Source organism: Macrobrachium rosenbergii, chromosome 41 (genome assembly GCF_040412425.1).
Source record: "Macrobrachium rosenbergii isolate ZJJX-2024 chromosome 41, ASM4041242v1, whole genome shotgun sequence".
Lineage (NCBI taxonomy): Eukaryota > Metazoa > Arthropoda > Malacostraca > Decapoda > Palaemonidae > Macrobrachium > Macrobrachium rosenbergii.
Window position 1 is genome coordinate 55,605,471 of NC_089781.1, and position 19,843 is coordinate 55,625,313.

At 41.3% G+C, this 19,843-nt stretch overlaps 1 protein-coding gene across 6 annotated transcripts in view; it reads right to left on the bottom strand.

The window, feature by feature from the left end:
• RasGAP1 (Ras GTPase activating protein 1) overlaps positions 1-19,843 on the bottom strand; it is a 933,257-nt gene that overhangs the window by 522,199 nt on the left and 391,215 nt on the right. For all 6 annotated transcript variants that reach the window (XM_067084371.1, XM_067084369.1, XM_067084372.1 and 3 more), the window contains one exon: positions 16,453-16,606. In XM_067084371.1, coding sequence (XP_066940472.1) covers positions 16,453-16,606 — 154 coding nt within the window. The remainder of the gene's footprint in view (positions 1-16,452; positions 16,607-19,843) is intronic.

The window sequence follows — 19,843 nt, forward strand, 5'->3', positions numbered from 1 at the left end:
CAAAATTAGCAACAGTAGTTGTCCAGGAACTCAGGAAAGAAGGAATACAAGTACAGTAATAGTTTACCTAGACGACTGGTTAATATGGGGGTCCACAAGAAAAGAGTGCTTGAAATACCTAAGACCAGTGGTCAACACACTCCAGTCAAAAGGTTTTATAATAAATTGGAAAAAATCCCACCTCATGCAGCAGATGCTTTCAGTGCCTGGGATTGTATTGGGATACTTTTCAGGGCCTGTTGTCTCTCCCCATCAAAACTCAGAACAGAATATGGAAAACCTCAAAAGGTTCCTAGCACAGCCCAGAGTTTCCATGCGGCAATTAGAACGCATGATGGGTCTGCTACAGTTTGCATCAGTAATAGATCCAATACTCAGATTGCAACTAAAAAACGTGAACAAATTTTGGCTATCACACGCAAGAAAAAAGATGTGAGACAGATCTCACCAAAAGATTCAGAAAGTTGGGGAGATACTTCGGCCTTGGACCTGAAAGGAATCTATGGCGAAGCAGGTCACCCTGACTCCTCCATCTGTAAGAGTGACAATACACACAGATGCCTCATTGACAGGTTGGGGAGGACACTGGGAGAACCGTCAGGTGGCAGGGAGGTGGTCAGCTACTCTGAGGAAGTGTCATATCAATTTCCTGGAACTGATGGCTGTCTTTTTGTCTCTCAAAAAACTCAAACCTCTAGAAGAGACACATATTCTATTGGTTCTAGACAACATGACTGCATTGTCCTGCATCAAGAGATCAGGATCATGTTCACCTCCTCTCAACATGGTAATACTAGCATCCTTCGGATGGCACAAGTAAAGAAGTGGCACCTGTCTGCAATTCACATCACAGGGTCTCTCAAAATAATAGCAGACTCTATATCAAGGAAAATGACAGCCTCAATAGAATGGATGTTGGACAACCACTCTTTTCAAACCATAGCCAACATGCTTCCACAACCAGAAGTGGGACTGTTCGCCAAATACAAGAATCACAAACTCCCAGCATATGTGTCTCTGAACTTGGACAATCAAGCAATGGCAAGAGATGACCTCCTACAAGACTGGAACAAGTGGAGGACAATATATCTTTTTCCTCCATTGTCCCAGATTCCGAAGGTTTTGAGCAAACCCCTAACCTTCAGAGGAACAGCTTACTCAATAGCCCCAAATTGCCCAAACAGGCACTGGTTCCTAATTCCACTATCATCCGCTGTTCTATCCCAGGAAGTAGGAGGGAAATCGTTTAGGCATCCTCCTTTCTGAGACGAGACCTTAATGTATGGATTTTTTAAAATTACCTACCATGAAAACTACTCACCCAACATTGCTGGGTACCTAGTGCAAAAATTACGGACATCTATCTGGCAATACCAGTCCGTATGGAAGGATATGGTTAGATTATAATCATGCTGAGAGCCCAGTTGAGATTTCTATAGAAACACTTGTAAATTTTCTGATATACCTCTTTGAAAACAAACGTCTTTTGGTTACAACAATCATGGCATACAAGAGACCATTAACAGAACCCTTGCTTTATGGATTTGGGATTGACTCCAGCATAGAAGTTGTTACTTCCCTTCTGCTGTCTTTTGCTTTACATAGACCTGTTCCCGAAAGACCTCCAATTTCTTGGTCCCTGAACAAGGTACTTAGATTTCTATCTACCCTTCAATTCAGCATACCCAATACAACCACAACTCACATGCTACAAACGGCGATCTTCTTGATTGCATTAGCATCAGAAGCTCGTATTAGTGAACTGGGCTCTCTTCAACGGGACGATACATCACACAAACTGCTGATAATCAATTATTATTGTTCCCTGGCCCATCATTCCTGGCCAAAAATGAGGATCCTTTAAGAAAGAAATCTGTTCTTACAACAAAACTCAATTTAGCAGACAAAACATTATGCCCAGTTCAAGCACTTAAGGTTTACCTAGAGGTCACAGCAAACATCCCAGAAGGTCCAATTTTCCTACATCCTAGCATCAATAAACCACTTTCTCTACAAGGGGTAAGAATAATTTTAGTGTCCCTCATTAAAGAGGCAAACCCACACTCCTTTCCTAGGTCATATGATGTTAGGAAAGTAAGTACGTCGTTGGCCTTCCTCAGAAATGTCTCTTTCGAAGAAGTTTCCAAAAGCACAGGGTGGGCATCAGAGACAGTGTTCTTAGAACATTACTGCCATGTGCTCGAACAAATTCGTCTACTCTGCATATCAGTAGGTGATATGGTTAGTCCTGCCCCATAGACTCTACAGCAGAAAACCAGGGGTCTTCCTTGGGAAGATGCAACAAGACTGCAACCACACCCAACACACTTAGGTAAGTCACTACAGAACTTCACCCTAAAAATGCAAGTTCTTGTTTACTTTCTTGTTTATTGTTACCATAACCTCAAAAGGTTTTTTAGAATAAGGAATGGGGCTTAAAACTTGTGGCTTGCCCTCAGACCAGAAATGTTTTTTGTTTTTTCTTTGGATTTTTGAGATTAAAATTTTGAGAGCTTAAGCCTTTTGTCACCTGTCAATTTCTTTTGTAAAGCTCCTTGAGGACAAAACAAGCGGCTACACTATCAAAAATACAGGTTTTGATGTAGGAAAAACCTATTTTTGGTAGTCGCTGTTGTGTCCTCAAAATCCTCCCACTTCCCTGGCAAAATGGCATGGGATTTGGGCAAGGATCACCCTATATTGACCAGCAGAGAGTAATGAACCTAGTCTTTTGCCTGCCCTGGTTGTAAACAAGATGGCAGCCACGCATGTGCAACGGTCATTTCTTGCAGTTTTTGATGTAGGAAAAACTAGGTTCAGCTTTGCTGAAGATAAGGGAAAGTGCCCTTTTATCTTTGAGCCCATTATACTCTACCACGTGTCATAGTGTTTTCATTACAACACAATACCCGGATACAAGGCCAGGCTAAAAAATATTTCTTTGATACTAGTCTAGTCACCATGGAGTGCTGGCACACCATGGAGGATAACTCCTTGAGGATTCAACAGCGACTACCAAAAATAGGTTTTTCCTACGTCAAAACCTGTTTTTTATATATAATATATTTTCTGATCATGTTCCAGTGACCTCTGTATCATCTTTAGTATGAATTATATTGTTAAAATAGACAGTGCCATGAGGCAAAGCTAGTTGTTGATGAGATTTTAACATTATGTAGCATATTTTGGTTAACAGTTATTCGCTGATAGATACATCTGCTTTAGTTTTAGATGTGATTTAAACATAGTATATGAAACTAGTGTGTTCATTTTGTTTAGTACAAGTATCACATTTACAATTATGCTTATGTGCTGACTGTTACAACTTGCTATATTGACAGTCTGACAGGTTTTACTGCTAAATGATATATGGATTCTTATGTAATAACTATTGCTGGCCAGGCTACAAACAGTGTTATAAGGTGCAATCTTTAGACCCACTCTTTTATCCAGTTTTGACTTTTCATGCATTCACCCAGCAGGCACTTCTATCAGTATTATTCATTAATTTAGCAAAGTTCATTTCACTAATTAGAATATCAAGAGTTACAATCAAAATTAGTTATTATAAGTCTAATCGTAGTACTATGCATAATTATGAATCACTAGTCTTTACAACTGTAAATCCATGCTAAACAAGCAGACAGCTAATAACTTTGGCAATGCAATAAGAAGCACATAAAATAATTTCTATAATAATCAGTTATGTCAGTGGTGACAAGAATTTTTTTTAGTAAGCATCACAACTTTAATAATAATTTTCAGTATAAGATGAATTTTGAGAATTATAAACATAATGTTCATCAAAATATTATACAAAGGTAGTAGCAAGAACAATAGTTTATCAAAGACATAATATAATTTAATAAAGAGCAAGAACAACACACTATAACATAATATGAGTTTCCTGAAGGTAAATGTCTTGGCTGATGCACATTTGATGTTACAAACATGGTTTTAAGTACTGCACGATCATTATAATGAATGTAATGAAATGAAAGTTAGCGTAAACAGTTTTCAGACATGGCCGTTCCTATTTTTTACATTTGTTTTCCTAGAGCTGACATTTATTTTCCTAATATTCTTAATTATTATCATAATTATTACTCAGAAGATGAACCCTGTTTTTATGGAACAAGCCCACAGGGACCATTGACTTGAAATTAATGCTTCCAAAGAATATGGTGCTCATTAGGAAGTAAGAGAAGGTAAAGGGAAATACAGAGTGAAGAGATCTCACTTATTAAAAAGAAAAAATAAATCAATAAAAAACAGATAAAAATGTACTACAATGAAAGGAGAATAGCATTTGGGTAGTAATGTATCTTTGCTTGAACTTTCGAAGTTCCAGTTGCACAACATCTTCATGGAGACTGTTCTACAGTCCAACAGTGCGAGGAATAAAGCATCTCTGGAACTGAGAAGTTTGACAGCGGGGCACATTTATTGTATATTGGTGCTGCTGTTTATCGAATCTGGTTTCTTTCGGCAGGAAAAGGGAATCAGGGATCAATTGTGAATATGAAAGATCTCCATCAAAATACAACTTATGAAAAGATGACAAACATGAGAACATTCGTCAATGGTCCAAGTAATAACTGCTAATATTAAGAAACAGAAACCTAGCAGACATTCACACTGGAGGACAGTATTCTAGTAAAGGAAGTACACATGACCTAAAACAGGTTGTATTAATTCATCAGCTATAAATATATGAGGCCTTATGAACACTACGTAACTTTCATGCGGCATTTGCTGAAACTTTCATTAGATGTTTCTCAAATGTAAGATTTGAGTCAAAATTTACACCTAGAATAGTTAAAGCTTCAGACTCATTCAGCAGAGTCCCATCCACCTGAAGGGGAGGATGGGGTGGAAAATCTGTATGAGATCTGCTAATCAATAGTGTTTTTGACTGGGGTTCAGCCTCATACCCAACTGATTACGCCATTCACTGATCCAATCCATGTCCTGACTGAAACTCAGGGCAGTTTCATTTCTCATGTGGAGACTTTACTACGCTCACAAGTGTTGCATCATCAGTATATTGAACAATCTTGTTTTTCAGGCCAACAACCATATCACTTGTATACACTAAAAATAACAGTGGACCAAAAATGCTACCCTGTGGAACTCCAGACACAATAGGTTTTGGTTCACTAAAGATCCCATCAACAACAACCCGCTGCTGCCTACCTGTAAAGAAATCTTGAAGTACTGTAATCCTAAAACATATTCACCCACTCTAAGATCTGAAGTTTCTAAATAAGTGACTTGTGATTTATTAATCGAAAGCAGCACTAAAATATATTTGAATTACTCTGCACTCAAAACCCTTACCAAGGTTCTCTTGCCAATGGCATGTCAAGTCTAAAAGAGAATTACTCTGCACTCAAAACCCTTACCAAGGTTCTCTTGCCAATGGCATGTCAAGTCTAAAAGAGTATCTCAGGTCTAAAAGAGTATCCCAGGTAGCTGTTATCCATTTCAGGGACCACAAGCCATCATTTTTTTCAAATATCTTTCAAACTAATTATTTTATCGAAATGGTACTTTGACACAGTGTACAGGACACCTCCCGCTAATTTTTGGTAACATAGTGCACTGTCAAATGGTTTTAGTTAAGGCATTTACTCTTGACTCAAATGGTGTTGCCAAGTATCACCAAACTGTGCATTCGAACGTCCTTTATCCCCATCCCGTCCTTCCCTCTCCCTTCCCCTCCTCATCCCTCCCTCGACTCACTTTCCTGGCCTCCCCATCTCCGCTCCCCCTTTCCTGTCTGTCTGGGGAATAGCGGACGTTCGACTGCATAGATTAGTCTTGCTGACTCATGCAACTTTGCCTTTAAAAGTCAAAAGTAAACGCCTTAACTAACACCATTTGACAATGCACTGTATTACCAAAAATTAGCGGAGGTGTCTTGTCCACTGTGTCAAAGTACCATTTCGATCAAATAATTAGTTTAAAAGATATCTATGAAAAACGATGACTCGCGGTCCCTGGAATGGATAGTAACTGCTTCCTATATGCATACTGACTATCAGCTAACACTCCTTTAGATTCCAAATAATTACATAGTGGCTCAAAAAGAAGTTTTTCCTGCAATTTTGGACAGCACAGCCAGAATAGAAATTGGCCTGTAGTTACTGCAATTTGCAGATATGTCATTCTTTGGAAAAGGCACTGTATTACTAAGCTTGTACTTGTCCGCAAAGATAATACATCACCATAAAAATCTATAAAACCTACTAATCTTGGGAGACAACACAAGAAACTTTTTTAAAAATCAAAGGGAAGAAACCATCAGGATCTTCTCCACCCCAGCTATCAAGATTTTCTTAACATCCCCAGAGCAAATTGCAAATTTTGTAAGAATAGGTTCAGGATAACAAGTATCAGGGAGAGGGGCATCCTCAGCCGACTGCTTAGCTTCAAATCAATGAAGCCAAATTACAACCTGGAGTCACATAAGTCTCCAGTTGTCTAGAGGATCTTACTAGCAAGAGAACAGGGATGACAACTACAACAACCACACCCCTTCTGTGATAGAAAGAGGGGTCTTCTAAAAAGGGAAAGCCATCCTGTAATGTCCATTAAGGGTAACAGAAAAGGAGAAGCCCAATAAGACTTTGCAGGCAAGGGGTCAAATTTTGCTGCACCATATGTAAGAAGTTGTCCCCTGGGGGACACAGCATTGTCTTGAACAAATTGGGGTGGCAATGGTTACATCCTTGCCCACCTCCAAAAGGTTTTTCAAACAACTATAACCCTCCTTGGAGAAGCACATGCAAAAGGCTCTGTGAAAGCGAGCGGTAAAGAAGGATGTGTTCATTCGTAACCATACATACCTCTTCAGTGTTCTCAAGAAGGATTTCTTTGAACGGGAGGCAATCTTCAACCTATTAGTGATGAACAAGCACAATGTACGCCAGAAGTTCCAGATGACAACCAGTGCCCAAGTAACTTCAGTAAGGTGCTTATGAAACCTGTTAGTGATTGTCAGCAGACTCCAGTCATGAGATTTCTTGATTTACTGGGAGAATTCTTACCTCACGCCCAACAAGCATTTTCTATTGCTGGAAAAATCTATGAAGGTTCTTGGCCTGCTCCAAGGTCTCTTAAAAACAGTCAGAATGGATCCTGGGCCTGATACAGTTTGCATATGTGGTGAACCCAATCACAACTGACTCAAAAGTGTGAACAGACTCTGCCTCCTGCACACCTGAAAGGGTGCTATCGCTAAACAGATCACTCTGACTCCCCTGGCCATGCAAGTAGTAATATAGTAATACACATGGAGACCTCCTTGACAGGTTGGTGAGGCCATTAAAGGATTATCATGTAGATGGAAGATGGTTGTCAGTATAAGAGATGTTTCATATCAATTTTCTGAGTCAGGAAGGCATGCCATCTTTCTTTCTCTCTGAAAATTGAAGCCTCTAAACGGGATTCACATCCTCTTGATTCTGGACATGATGAAAACAATGTCTATCAGGAGGCTGGGTTTTTGCATTACTCCTCTCAAGGCAGACAAGCTGTCCACCCTGACAATGGCTCAAGCAAGGAAGTGGCACCTGTCAGCAATACACCTGACAGGGTCACTCAAAAAGATAGCAGACTCCTTGTCCAGGCACACAACAGGTTCAAACAAGTGGATGTTAGACAAACCCTTATTTCAAGTGGCTGTTAACCTGCTTCCACATCCAGAAGTGGAATTGTTTGCTAATGGCAGAACCATCAACTTCAGTACGTGAGTCTCCAAACCTGGATGCCCAAGCAACAGCAACAGCCATGTTTCTATATGACTGGAACAAATGCAGGGCAATCAACTTTTTTCTTCCATTATCCCAGATTTCAAGGATTTGAACAAACTGCTGACCTTCAATAGCACCGCCTACCTGGTGGTCCCAAATTGGCCCAACAGTCATTGATTTGTTCTGCTAAAACTAACAGGTAATGATATCAATTCCCTTGACATCCATTGTTCTATCCTGCACAGTAGGAGATAAATCATCTGTAAAACTTCCTTTCTGCACTGTGACCTTCATATGTGGATTTTCTAAATTTGGCCTTCTGCAAAGAATATTCATCTAGCACTATTAGGTACCTTGCACAGTAACTATGGACTTCACTAATCTGGCAATACCATACCATATGGCAAGTGTGGTTGGACTACCTACAAATGGAGAGCCTAGATGAAATTACTACTGACACCTTCTGAATTTTCTGACCCACTTTTTTGAGGACAATTATGATGTACAAGGCTGAGATGTCAGAGCCCTTGCTCTAAGGGTTTGGTAAAGATTACATTACTGAAATCTTTAGCTCTCTCCTATAGTGCTTTGCACTGCAAAGACTGGCTCCTGCAAAGAACAATGCTTCACCACCCATTTCTAGCCATCACCTGCTGTTGTCCCCTGGCCCATCACTCCTGACCAAGAATGAAGACCCACTGAAAAGGAAATCTATTCTTCTGCAGGAACTTACTATTACTGACAAATCATGATGCCCAGTCCAGTAATACCAGGTATGCCTAGATGTCTGGGCTAACTTCCCAGATAGTCCTCTTTCCTTGTAACCTACCACATGCTTCACTGCATGGGCTGAGAATAATCTTTGCGTCCCTAATTAAAAGTCATAGTGCCATTCCTTCCCTAGGTCACATGGCACTCGGAAGGTGGCCACCTCACTGGCTTTCTTTGAAAATGCCACTTTTCAGAAAACTTCAGAGTTTACAGGGTGGTCATCAAAGACAAGTGTTCCTCAAGCATTGCTGCCACCAGATTACGACTTCAGTGTGTGTCAGCAAGTGGTATAATAAGTTCCAGCTGAACAGGTTACCTAGCAGAAAGCAATGGGTCTCTCTGGTGCTGTGGTACTTCTGAGAAATTACTAGGATGGAGTAATTATCCTGCATTCCATTCCAACATGGTTGGGTAAGTCACTTCACGATCATAAGGATAACACACCTAAAGGTCTTTACTTCCTGTTAATTCCTCACAGGAACCCTGCATGGAAGATGGGAGGTGACCCTTCATGTGGCTCTGATGACATGGCACTTTCGACAAATTGCAGGGACAGAGGTTATCCCGTACTTCATCCCAACATAGTTGGATGAGTCACTTCATCCTCACAAGGTTTGCACATCTAAGGATTCTTTATCCCTATTTTTTTGCTATTAATTCCACATGGGAACTTCATACAGAAAATTGGAGGTGATTTATCTCATGGCTTTACCATGGACTGTTTTCTCTGGGTAGTTGGGATTCTTTTCTCAAGAGCTAGACCATTTCAACACCTGTCAATTTCCATATGCTCCTTTGAGAATGGGCAGCTGCTACACTGACAAAAAATAGATTCTGAAACAGGAAAAACCTATTTTTTTGTAGTTGCTCTGAGTCCCATACCCACCTGCTTTCCATAACAAAGAGGCAGGAGAATCTTTGGCAGATGCTTCTTTACTAGACCAGGAGAGTAATCATGTTATGGGTCTGGTGTACCCATGGCCACGGACCATACGGGTGATTCCTTTGAGGATTCACAGTGTCTACCAAAAATAGGTTTTTCTGAAATCAAAGCCTGTTTTTACCATTTGCCATGGTAAATAAAAACCTGCAATCACTTTAACCCACAGCCTACAGCTATGTCACTGACAATAAATAAAAGAAAGCAAAAATAAAATAAATATAACTATTGACAGAGATGAAGGAAAAAGAATTATCGTAAACTTAGCTTCTTCAGTAAATAAATTATGCCTTCAGAGAAAAATTTCTCTCCAAGAACTTTGAAAGGAGGATAGTTATCTTCCTCATTACAGCTATCAAGTTTCAAAGGTTCCCATAATCAAATAGCAAAGGCAGTCAAATCTACATCTTTTTACACATCTATGAGCACTCATGACATTTTGGTCTTTTCTCCATAAAGGCAGTCTGATCAGGAGGATTATTTAGATATAGCACACCTTCAAGTATCCATGACTCTAGAGTAGTTATAGTTATCAAAACTAAATATTACTGAAAAAGATAACAAAATCCAAGTGCTAGTCATAAAAACCAAGTATCAAAATGACAACTATGACATTTTTATGTGATAAAATAAAGTTTGATATATACTTACCATGTAATTACATTGCCTATAGTTTCACTTGCCAGCAGCTTAAAAATTTGAAATTTGTGGTAATGCTATTGTTGGTATAGGTGACTAGTCCCAGCCCACTTTCAGGGTACAAGAGGAACAGCTTCAACAATATGATTCAGTTGTTTTTTGCCCTTGAGGGAGGGCTTCATTCATAATTACTTGGTAAGTATATATAAAATTTTATTTTATCATCAAAATGTCATTTTTATATATGTAACTTAAGTTATTATTTTGGTGAATCACAAATTGACACAGAGGTGGGATATATGGATTAACTACCCCCAAAACATTATGAATGATAATGAGTTAGAGGACAGCAAAATTATCAATGGTACAATGCTTGTTGTTCCTTACAGATAAGAGAGCTGCTGTAGGTAGGTACTGCCTCTGGTCGGTGCTCATCTTAACCATGTAGGCTGTGGCGAGTTGGCCAGATGCACCTCTACATCAGTGGGTACTTTGCAGAAAGGGATAAACCCAGTGACTAACAAAGTATACAAGAAACCAGTTGCCCCTGCCCTGGGCACATACTGACCAACCAAATGACCAGAATAAATGAACACGAGCATCACCTACACCACAAATATAAAAACACCACCCACCCATTAAAGCTAAGGCTGGTGGGTCTCCAGCTACACAGTACCCCCAGTCTCCCCTTACGACTCAACACCCAAGTTCAAGGCAAAGAGAAAAGGAAGGAAGAAAGGCTTCCCCCCCTAACACCATGCTAGCCATGGATATTGGCCCTAAAGTACTACAATTTTCAAAAGTAGTTTCCACATCACAAAGATGTGAGTCGCGAAGATAGACTTGCACCTCCAGTAAGTCACTTGAAGAAGTGATGATGGAGACAGGTTGGGCTTGAAGGCTAAAGACGTGGAGACAGCTCTGATCTCACGAACTTTAGCTTTGACAGATGTTAAAGCCTCTTCTCCAACCTGAGAATGGGCCTCAGAGATCAGACCCTTCAAGAAGAAAGACAAGCCGTTCTTTGATATGGCACGAGACAGATTCCTAACTGAGCACCACAAGGACCTCGAATCTTTTATGTTCTGTGCAAATAGTACCTCTGTGCTCTCACTGGGCACAGAACTCCCTCCTCCTCATCTGGGCCTAGAATTTCCATCAGTCTTTTAACAGTGAAGGAACGAGGCCAGGGCTTGGTTGGGTCTTCATTCTTTGCTATAAAGCCCAGGGTGAAGGAACATATGGTGACCTTGGGAAAATCCCATTCTCTTGTCAAGAGCATGCACTTAACTGACCCTTTTGGCAGTCGCTAACGTCACAAGAAAGAGGGTCTTCCTGGTAAGATCTCGTAATGAAGCAGAACAACGAGGCTCAAAGCGGGGTCTGGAGAGCCACTTCAAAACTACATCCAGATTCCAAGAGATGGCCTCTTGCCCCTTGTATTTGGAGGTATTGAAGGATTTATTAAGCTTGGACAGGTCTTGATTAGCAGAGAAATCAATACCTCTGTGCCTAAACACTGAACTCAGCACAGCCCTGTATCTTCTGATTGTAGAGGAGGACAAGGCCCTAGATGTCCTCAAGTACAGGAGAAATTTGGCAATGTCAGCTACAGACGTCTCAGAAGATGAGATGTATGTCTTCTACACCAGGCTCAGAAGATTGTCCACTTGGCTTGATAAACTTTGTTGGAAGAGGAGTGCCTACATTTGGCAACAGCCTCTGGAGTTGCTCTTGAAAACCCTTCTGTCTGAGGAGTTTCCTGACAGTCTGAACCCTGTCAGGGCCAGAGTGGATAATCCTTGGTGGAACCGCCTGAAGTGGGGTTGTCTGAGCAGACTTGGTCACTGTGGTAACATCCTTAGGAAGTCCGTCAGCAGCTTGAGGAGATCCTGGGAACCATTCCTGTCGCAGCCAGTACGGGGCCACTAGAGTCATCGTGACGTTCATGTGGTTGCGGAACTTGAGGACTTCTCGTATCATGCAGAGTGGCAGGCAGGAGTAGAGCTCCTTGTTCAGCCAGTCTTGTAGCATGGCGTCCATTGCCCATGCTACAGGGTCTGGTACTGGAGAGCAAAAGACTGGTAGACAATGATTCTTGGACATCGCAAACAGATCTATGAGGTGTCTCCCCCACAGCTTCCACAGATCCTCGCACACCTGCAGATGAAGAGTCCACTCTGTGGGGAGCACCCGACTGTGACAGCTCAACCCGTCCGCAAGGACATTGAGCTTGCCCTGGATAAACCATGTCACCAACTTGGTCCGGTTGTGATCTGCCCGTAAAACGAGGGTTCTCGCTGCTTCACAATGGGAGAACGAATGAGTCCCCCCTTGCTCCTTGATATATCTCTGGGTCATACTATTGTCCAAGTGTACAGTCACTACTTGACTGCAGACTATCGAAGGAAAACGCTGAAGGCACAGCTGAACTGCCATCAACTCCTTGAGGTTGATGTGCCAGTGAATCTGCTCCTGGGACTGAGTTCCTGACACTTCTTGGGTGCCTAGAAGCGCTCCACAACCCATATCTGATACGTCTGCATAGAAGTCTAGGTTGGGGTTCAAAGAAGGGACTTCCCTTCTGAAAGCCTGCCTTCTGACTTCCACCACAGGGGATCCTTCTTGATTTCTTGAGATATCAGGAAGACACATGTATCTGGATGAGCTTTACTGTCCCAGCTGGCCCTCAGATAAAACTGAAGAGTTCTCATATGTAGCCATCCTAGGGAAACAAACTGCTCCATGGAGGTTACGGTACCTAGAAGGTTCAGCCATTGGTTCGCCAAACAGGTTTGGAGGGTGAGGAACTCATCAACTTTCTTCAAGCATGACTGAACTCTTTTGGGTGACGGAAAAACCTGAAAACTCTGAGAGTTTATCATCATCCCCAAATAGAGAATTGTCTGTGATGGAACCAGCTGGGACTTCTGAAGGTTGATTAGCAGACCCAACTCTTCTGATAAATGAAGGGTCTTCCAAAGGTCCTCCATGCACCCTCCTTCGATGGTGAAGAGAGAGATGTTTATCCCCCTCAGATGAAGCCACTTGGAGAGCAGAGCTAGGACTTGGGTGAACATTGCGGAGCGGTCGAAAGGCCGAAGCATAAGTCCCAAAACTGGTACACTCTGCTGCGAAACACAAAACGTAGATATTTCCTGGATTCCGGATATATAGGGATGTGGAAACAGGCATCTTGCTTGTCTATAGTAGTCATCTAGTTGCCCCGGTGAATGGATGACATGACCGAGTGACTTGTTTCCACCTTGAATTTTGCCTTGGGGACTATGAAAAGATGGTTGTAAAAACTGTCCGATTAGGCTTCATCGACTTCCTCGATGGCTGTTTTCCTGAGGAAGGCTGACACTTCGTTGGAGAGGGCTGAATACTTCTCGGATCCTACTGAGTATGTGGTCAACGTGATAGGTGTGTTGACTAATGGGGACTTCTCCCTGAATGGGATGGAGTAGCCCTGTTTCAGCACTGACACAATCCACTCCTCCGCTCCTCTTGTGCTCCACCTCTCCCAGTAATGGAGGAGCCTGGCTCCTACTGGCGCATGGAGGAAAGGATCCTCACTTCCGAGCAGTAGGCTTGGAAGAGGGTTTCTTACAAAGTCAGGAAAAGAAGCTCAGGTTCATCCTAGGCCTAGACTGTGCTCTGGTTCTGCCACCTCGTAAGGGCAAAGGCTGAAGTGGAGAATGGGTCCTGGTACTAGTCAATGGAGACTCCCTCAGATGTTTAGACAAGCAAGTTAAAAGGTCCTGTATACTTTCTTCTGACATTCTTAAGAAATGTCACTGACAGTAGACTGAGGGAAGAAGTGCTGGCGATCGAGAGGAGAATACAATAGCGCAGACTTCTGAGAAGCCGTGACACACTTCGTAGTAAACGAGCACCAAAGCTCTCTCTCTTCTTCAAAACTCCCATCGCATAGAGAGAGTGGCTAACTCTTGAGAGCCATCTCTGATGCCCCAGTCTGTGCACGACAGGACATTCAGCCAATCTGATGCAACTTAACCCGGAAGAGAAGAGCAATTCCTAATCTTGCAGGCTAAGGCCCCGTCCGACCAGTCTAAAAAGCTTAAAACTTCAAAGATCCTAAACAAGTTCTTCAAAAGGTGGTCAAGTTCTGTAGGGGAGAACATCACCTTAGCGGCGGCAAAGGTCGACCTCCAAGATGAGTCAATAAGTCCTGAGAAGTCGAGGCAGCCAATCCCGGTGAGAGAGCTTCTCCGGTCTCGTATGAAGAATACCTCCAGCACACAAGACAAGAGGAAGGATAGCTGAAGGAAGACTTCCCCTGCTCTCTCTTCTCAGAGTCAGTAGTCCAGATCATTGAGAGCCTTCCTAGAGGAAGATGAAAACACCATCTTCAGTAAATTGGAGGAGTTTGGTAGGCTTGTCACTGATGAAAATCGTCGAAGCCAGGGAGGTTGGGACTGGAGGCAAGAAGAATCCTGGAAAGTTCTGCAGAAAGTACGTCAATAAAACCACGTAAGCTGTTGGAGGGGAGCCCTGATCCACTTTACCAACTTCACTTTCATCCTCCAACGAAACAAGGGATAGAAGCAAATCTTGAGGGGCCTGGGCCAAAGAAGGAGAGACTCTCTTGAGCAAATTTAAGATGCCAGCCAGCTGACGCTGATTGGGGGCTAGCGATGGGTCTGTTGTGTTTGCAGAAGGTGTCTGAGCTAGAGTCTTGGGTGCTGAAGGGCGCTCGGGAACCGAAGGGTGTTTGTGCGATGACGGCCGGTTCAGGCATAACTGGAGGAACGGGTGCTAATTGGTGCTCGGGTGCTAGCAGGCGCTAACGGGCAGTAATGGGCGCTCAGGAACTACCGAGCGCCCAGGTGTTGCTGGCAGGTTGGTTGTTCTTGGGAGCTCAGGCGCTACTGGGCACTCATGAGACGACGAGAAGCGTCTCGAAGCAGATGAACGCTTGGCCTTACGCACAGGATACACTGGAGAAAAGCATTCTGAGGAATCCCAGAAACTACCAGAAGGTTGTTGCATGGACTCCCTAAATTTCTTGTAAGGCACTGGAGGAGAGCAGACCGTGTCTGCCGCAGGCATTTTCAGTGGCTGCGATTCATCACTGAAGCATTCTCAGGGCTGGAAGCCTCGGGACTTGAGGATATCCTATTCATTTCCGTTTTGGATGCCTTTCCAATGGCTATCCTTTGCTGCAACCTGGGAAGTTGCAACAGGTCCGACTGAGGCGATGACTGTCCGTGGGCAGACCCCACCAACCTCCGGTATGACTACTCCCAGGCGTAGGGAAGTACACCAGTGACCTTTGCCTAGGAGCATCGGCGGGACAAGTAGCCGCCACCTCCACTGACACTTCAACAACACTAGCACTTTTTCCAACTTTGTCCATAAGGGCACACACTGAAGCACCCAGTTGGGTCACAGTATCCACAATTAACCCCAATTTGACATCAAAATTATGTACGAGTTTCGACTTGAGGCTGGCAAGGGGATCGGGTTCGGAAGCGAGGGAGCTGGGTAAAGGAGTAGCCTGAATAGTTGGAGAATTGAGAACAAGTGACACAGCAGGAGCAGGTAAAGGTAAAGCAGGAATATCGTCATCAGCAGAACTTACTATGGTCTTGCTATCCACTGTCTGTTTATCGGCTCTAGTAGTCGCCTTGCATTTCCTGTCTGTCTAATTCGCTGAGACCCCAAAACCTTCCATTTGCTAGCATCCCATTCTGAACATTCGTCACATGTTCGATCAACTGAACACTCATGTCCCCTACATTCTACACACATAGAGTGAGAGTCATATTTCTCTTTAGTGAGCCTAGCATTGCAGCCTTTGCTGCAATAGCGTAGACTAGCAGCGCTACAGTCCAACATACTAGGCTAGGCCTAAGTCTGAGAAGTCAACAATCGAGTTATAATGTAAGTCAAATTGAAGAAAAAGCATCCTAGATTGAAAATTAACGGTCTCGCTAAGAGAGAACCTAACATAAATACAAAAGCCATAGGCTACCAGTACTTCACCCAAACAAGAATCTCGAAAGGAAAAGCGAGAAAGCCAAAATTTAAGCTTACTGCTCACAACTGAACCACAGTCAGAGCCGGTAGAAAAACAACTGAATCGCACAGCTGAAGTCGTTCCTCTCATACCCTGAAAGTGGGGGGGGGGACTAGTCACCTACACCGACACTAGCGCTACCATGAATTTCAAATTTTTAAGCTGCCGGCGAGTGAAACTATTAGCAAATTAATCACTTGGTAAGTTACAGATACAAAAAACATGTTTTTGAAGAAAATACCTGAAAACAAAAATTAAGATTAATGTTCAAACATGTAGTAAAACAACAAATAACCTACCTCTTCCCCAGTACTCTGAAGAATAAGATTACGAAGGCTGTCATAAGACTGACTAGAAAAAACATGGTCTGAAGTGTAATGTATATTCAATCTTAGTGTCCCAAGATCACCCTTTGAATTTCTTGCAGCTGAATCTCTTGGTTGAAGAAAATACCTGTCACAAAATTCAACATACAGCATAAGGAATGAAGAACAGGTTAATCTTTAAAGAAATTGTCATCTAACTTTAAAAATGGAGCAGCAAAGTTTAAAATTGTCAACATTTTCACTGCACTTTTTTCTTTGTTTCTGAACCCCTATCTGTATCCACAGGATGGCCTGAAATTATTTTTATAATACTAAACGTTCTTAAATATACTCTGCATTAAAAAGTGACATTGAATTCAAATACACACAAAAAATAAGGAAAACAAATGAAAATCAACTTTTACAACTACTATATTATTGTGTCTCTTTTTCTCTCCTGAATGCCATCCAAAATCCATAAGTTACTGATCTTATAAGAATAATTATATATCTTTAACCATGCACTATCAATATATTACAGGATGTAAAATTAGTGTAATAACAAAAAAAAACATGAGGAAAAATAAAAAGAAATAAGAATTACTGTTGCTTCTCAGTTAGTAATGATTAAACATCAAACAATATCTGTTCATTCTGCACGCAAATATGAGAGAGAGAGAGAGAGAGAGAGAGAGAGAGAGAGAGAGAGAGAGAGAGAGAGAGAGAGAGAGAGAGAGAGAGAGAGAGAGAGTGTGTGTGTGTGTGTGTGTGTGTGTGTGTGTGTGTGTGTGTGTGTGTGTGTGTGTGTGTGTGTGTGTGTGTGTGTGTGTGTGTGTGTGTGTTATGTAAAAGCAAATATCAATCATGTGTTGTCTCAACAATGCAGTACATCTAAGTAAACAAATACAAACATTACAGCTATGGTTAGATATTCAATGATGTATCAGTTCAAGCCTATTAAAATAATTCTCTGTTGTTTACTTTATTTCTTAGTCTTTAATCTCAATCATAACATGGAGCAGATTAGTGAATGGTATAGTTGGTGGGGCATGAAGCTAAACTCCAGCAAATAAAAAACAGTATTGACTAGTAGATCTCGTACTTATTTTCCATCCCATCCTCCCTTTCAAGTGGATGGGACTCTACTGAATGAATCTGAAGTTTTGACTATACTCAGCGTAACTTTTGACTCACTTCTCACTTTTGAGAAAAATCTAACGAAAGTTTCACCAAATGCTGCATGCAAGTTAACAACAACAATAAAATCAACAAATTGTTTTAGGTCATTTATCCTTCTTTTACTAGGAAACTATTCTCCAATGTGGATGTCTGCACTGCCAGAGATTTATCTCTTTTAGACAGAGTGCCTCATGGTGGTAGGAGGTTTCTGTTTCCTAACACCTTATGACATGGACCATCAACGAATGGTCTTGTTTGTATATTTTTCATAAGTTGTGTTTTAACTGGAAACTTTTGCTTCTACAATTGATCAATGATCCTCTTTTCCTGCTGAGTGTGTCCAGATTTACTGAAAAGCAGCAGCAATATGCAGTAAATGTAGCAGCTGTCAAACTTCTCAGTTCCAGAGGTCTTTTATTCCTCACACCATTGGACTGTGGAACAGACTTCCTGAGGATGTTCTGCAATTACAGCGTCAAACATTCCAGCAAAGATGCAATGCATTACTATCCTCAAAAGATTTATCTTGTATTTCAATAATTCATTTACATTTCTGCCTAATGATTTAATTTATCTTTTTTCTCTTTTCTAATAACTGATCTCTTCTTATTGTATTTCCCACAATCATCTGATACTTCTTTTAAATGAACATCGTATTCTTAAGAAGCTTGAATTTCAAGTCAATGGCCCCTGGAGGCTTGTTCCACGTAAATAGGGGTTTATCTTCAGAATAATAATAATTATACACTATGTGCCACAAAAGAGAAAATAAAAGTAATCCCTTGATTATGACCAGTAACAAATCTAAGGCCCTTGCAGATAAGTGGAAATCTGCAGGTACGATTAAAAACTATATGGGTGTAAACGATTTCTTAAACATTTTTCCCCCCATTTTGTCACTAAACAGTGCTTCAAATGCTTATAAACAATACATAATACACTGTACAGTACTATACACAAAATAAAACCAAACTGTGGAGTATCCTGCATATAAATTTTTAAAAATCTTGCACTGAAATATTCTCTCTCTCTCTCTCTCAAGAGTGTGCTGTACAGTAGTTTACCTTAACGTGAGGTGATATGTATGTGTGTGTACTTACACAACACACATGTATGTATACACACATGCTAATTTTACACTGAACAAGTACCTACCATTTTCTGCTGTATTTAGGTACCTCCTCATCAAAAACCTATGAAACATTTAATTCAATCTGTGCGCATGTGTAGGGCTTATTAAAAATGTATTACAGCAATACTGGGAGCCTTTACAGATCAAATGTAAAAACTCCACAATACCTATGCTTTTTAAAAGAGTCTGGTTGAAAAAATGTTAGTAATGTTACTGTTACCAATTTGTGGCCTTGGCCTGCTATTCTGCTTATATGAAAGAATGCAGAAAGGTTGTTCAGGAGCCATAAACCATAAGTTTATGAAATTGTACTGTTGAGCTTATAGAAATTGTAATTTTGGGAGTGTTGTCCTGCCATTTTGTAATCTTGACCACAGTGGAAGAGTCCAATGTATCCCAAAGGTAAAAGAATAATTCAACTGCTACATCAGGCTGTCCTTTAGCCACTACAGGTTACTGTGTCTCCTCTTTATCTCAATCTGCATTTCTTGTATATTTTGAGTATCCAACATCTCCCTTATGTATATTTTGCAATCCTGAACATCTCTTGTAACACCATCCGCCACAACTGCCTCCAAAGCACCAACATAATCACTTTCTTAATCTTTATTTTTCAGTTTCTTCTCCCATCATCATGGGTTTTATTTTGTTTACATAACTTTCAGGCCTTTTCTATTCATTCCACTTTCCATTATTTGATCATTTCTACAGCCACTTCCTCTGATTCTGCAGTTAACACTAAGTTATCTGCATATACAGTAGCACCTTCCAATGGTCTCATTTTCTGTACTTGTTGCTTATTTGCCAGTATCAATGTGACAAGCAGATAAACCTGCCACAGTTTCCTCTCTAGATCCTACCCTATGGTAGTGTAAATCACTGATTCAGTGAGTCTCTGGTGCCAGCTACTGCTGCAAAACCCATCTCATTACTTGTTTTGGTACCCAGAGAAATGCTTTTCCAAGATCTATAAATTATGTGGTACAATCTCTTCCTCTTTCCCTAGTATTTTTTTTTTTAATTTATGTCCCCAATTACAAAAACTGCCTCTATTATTGAATTCTCAAACAAAAA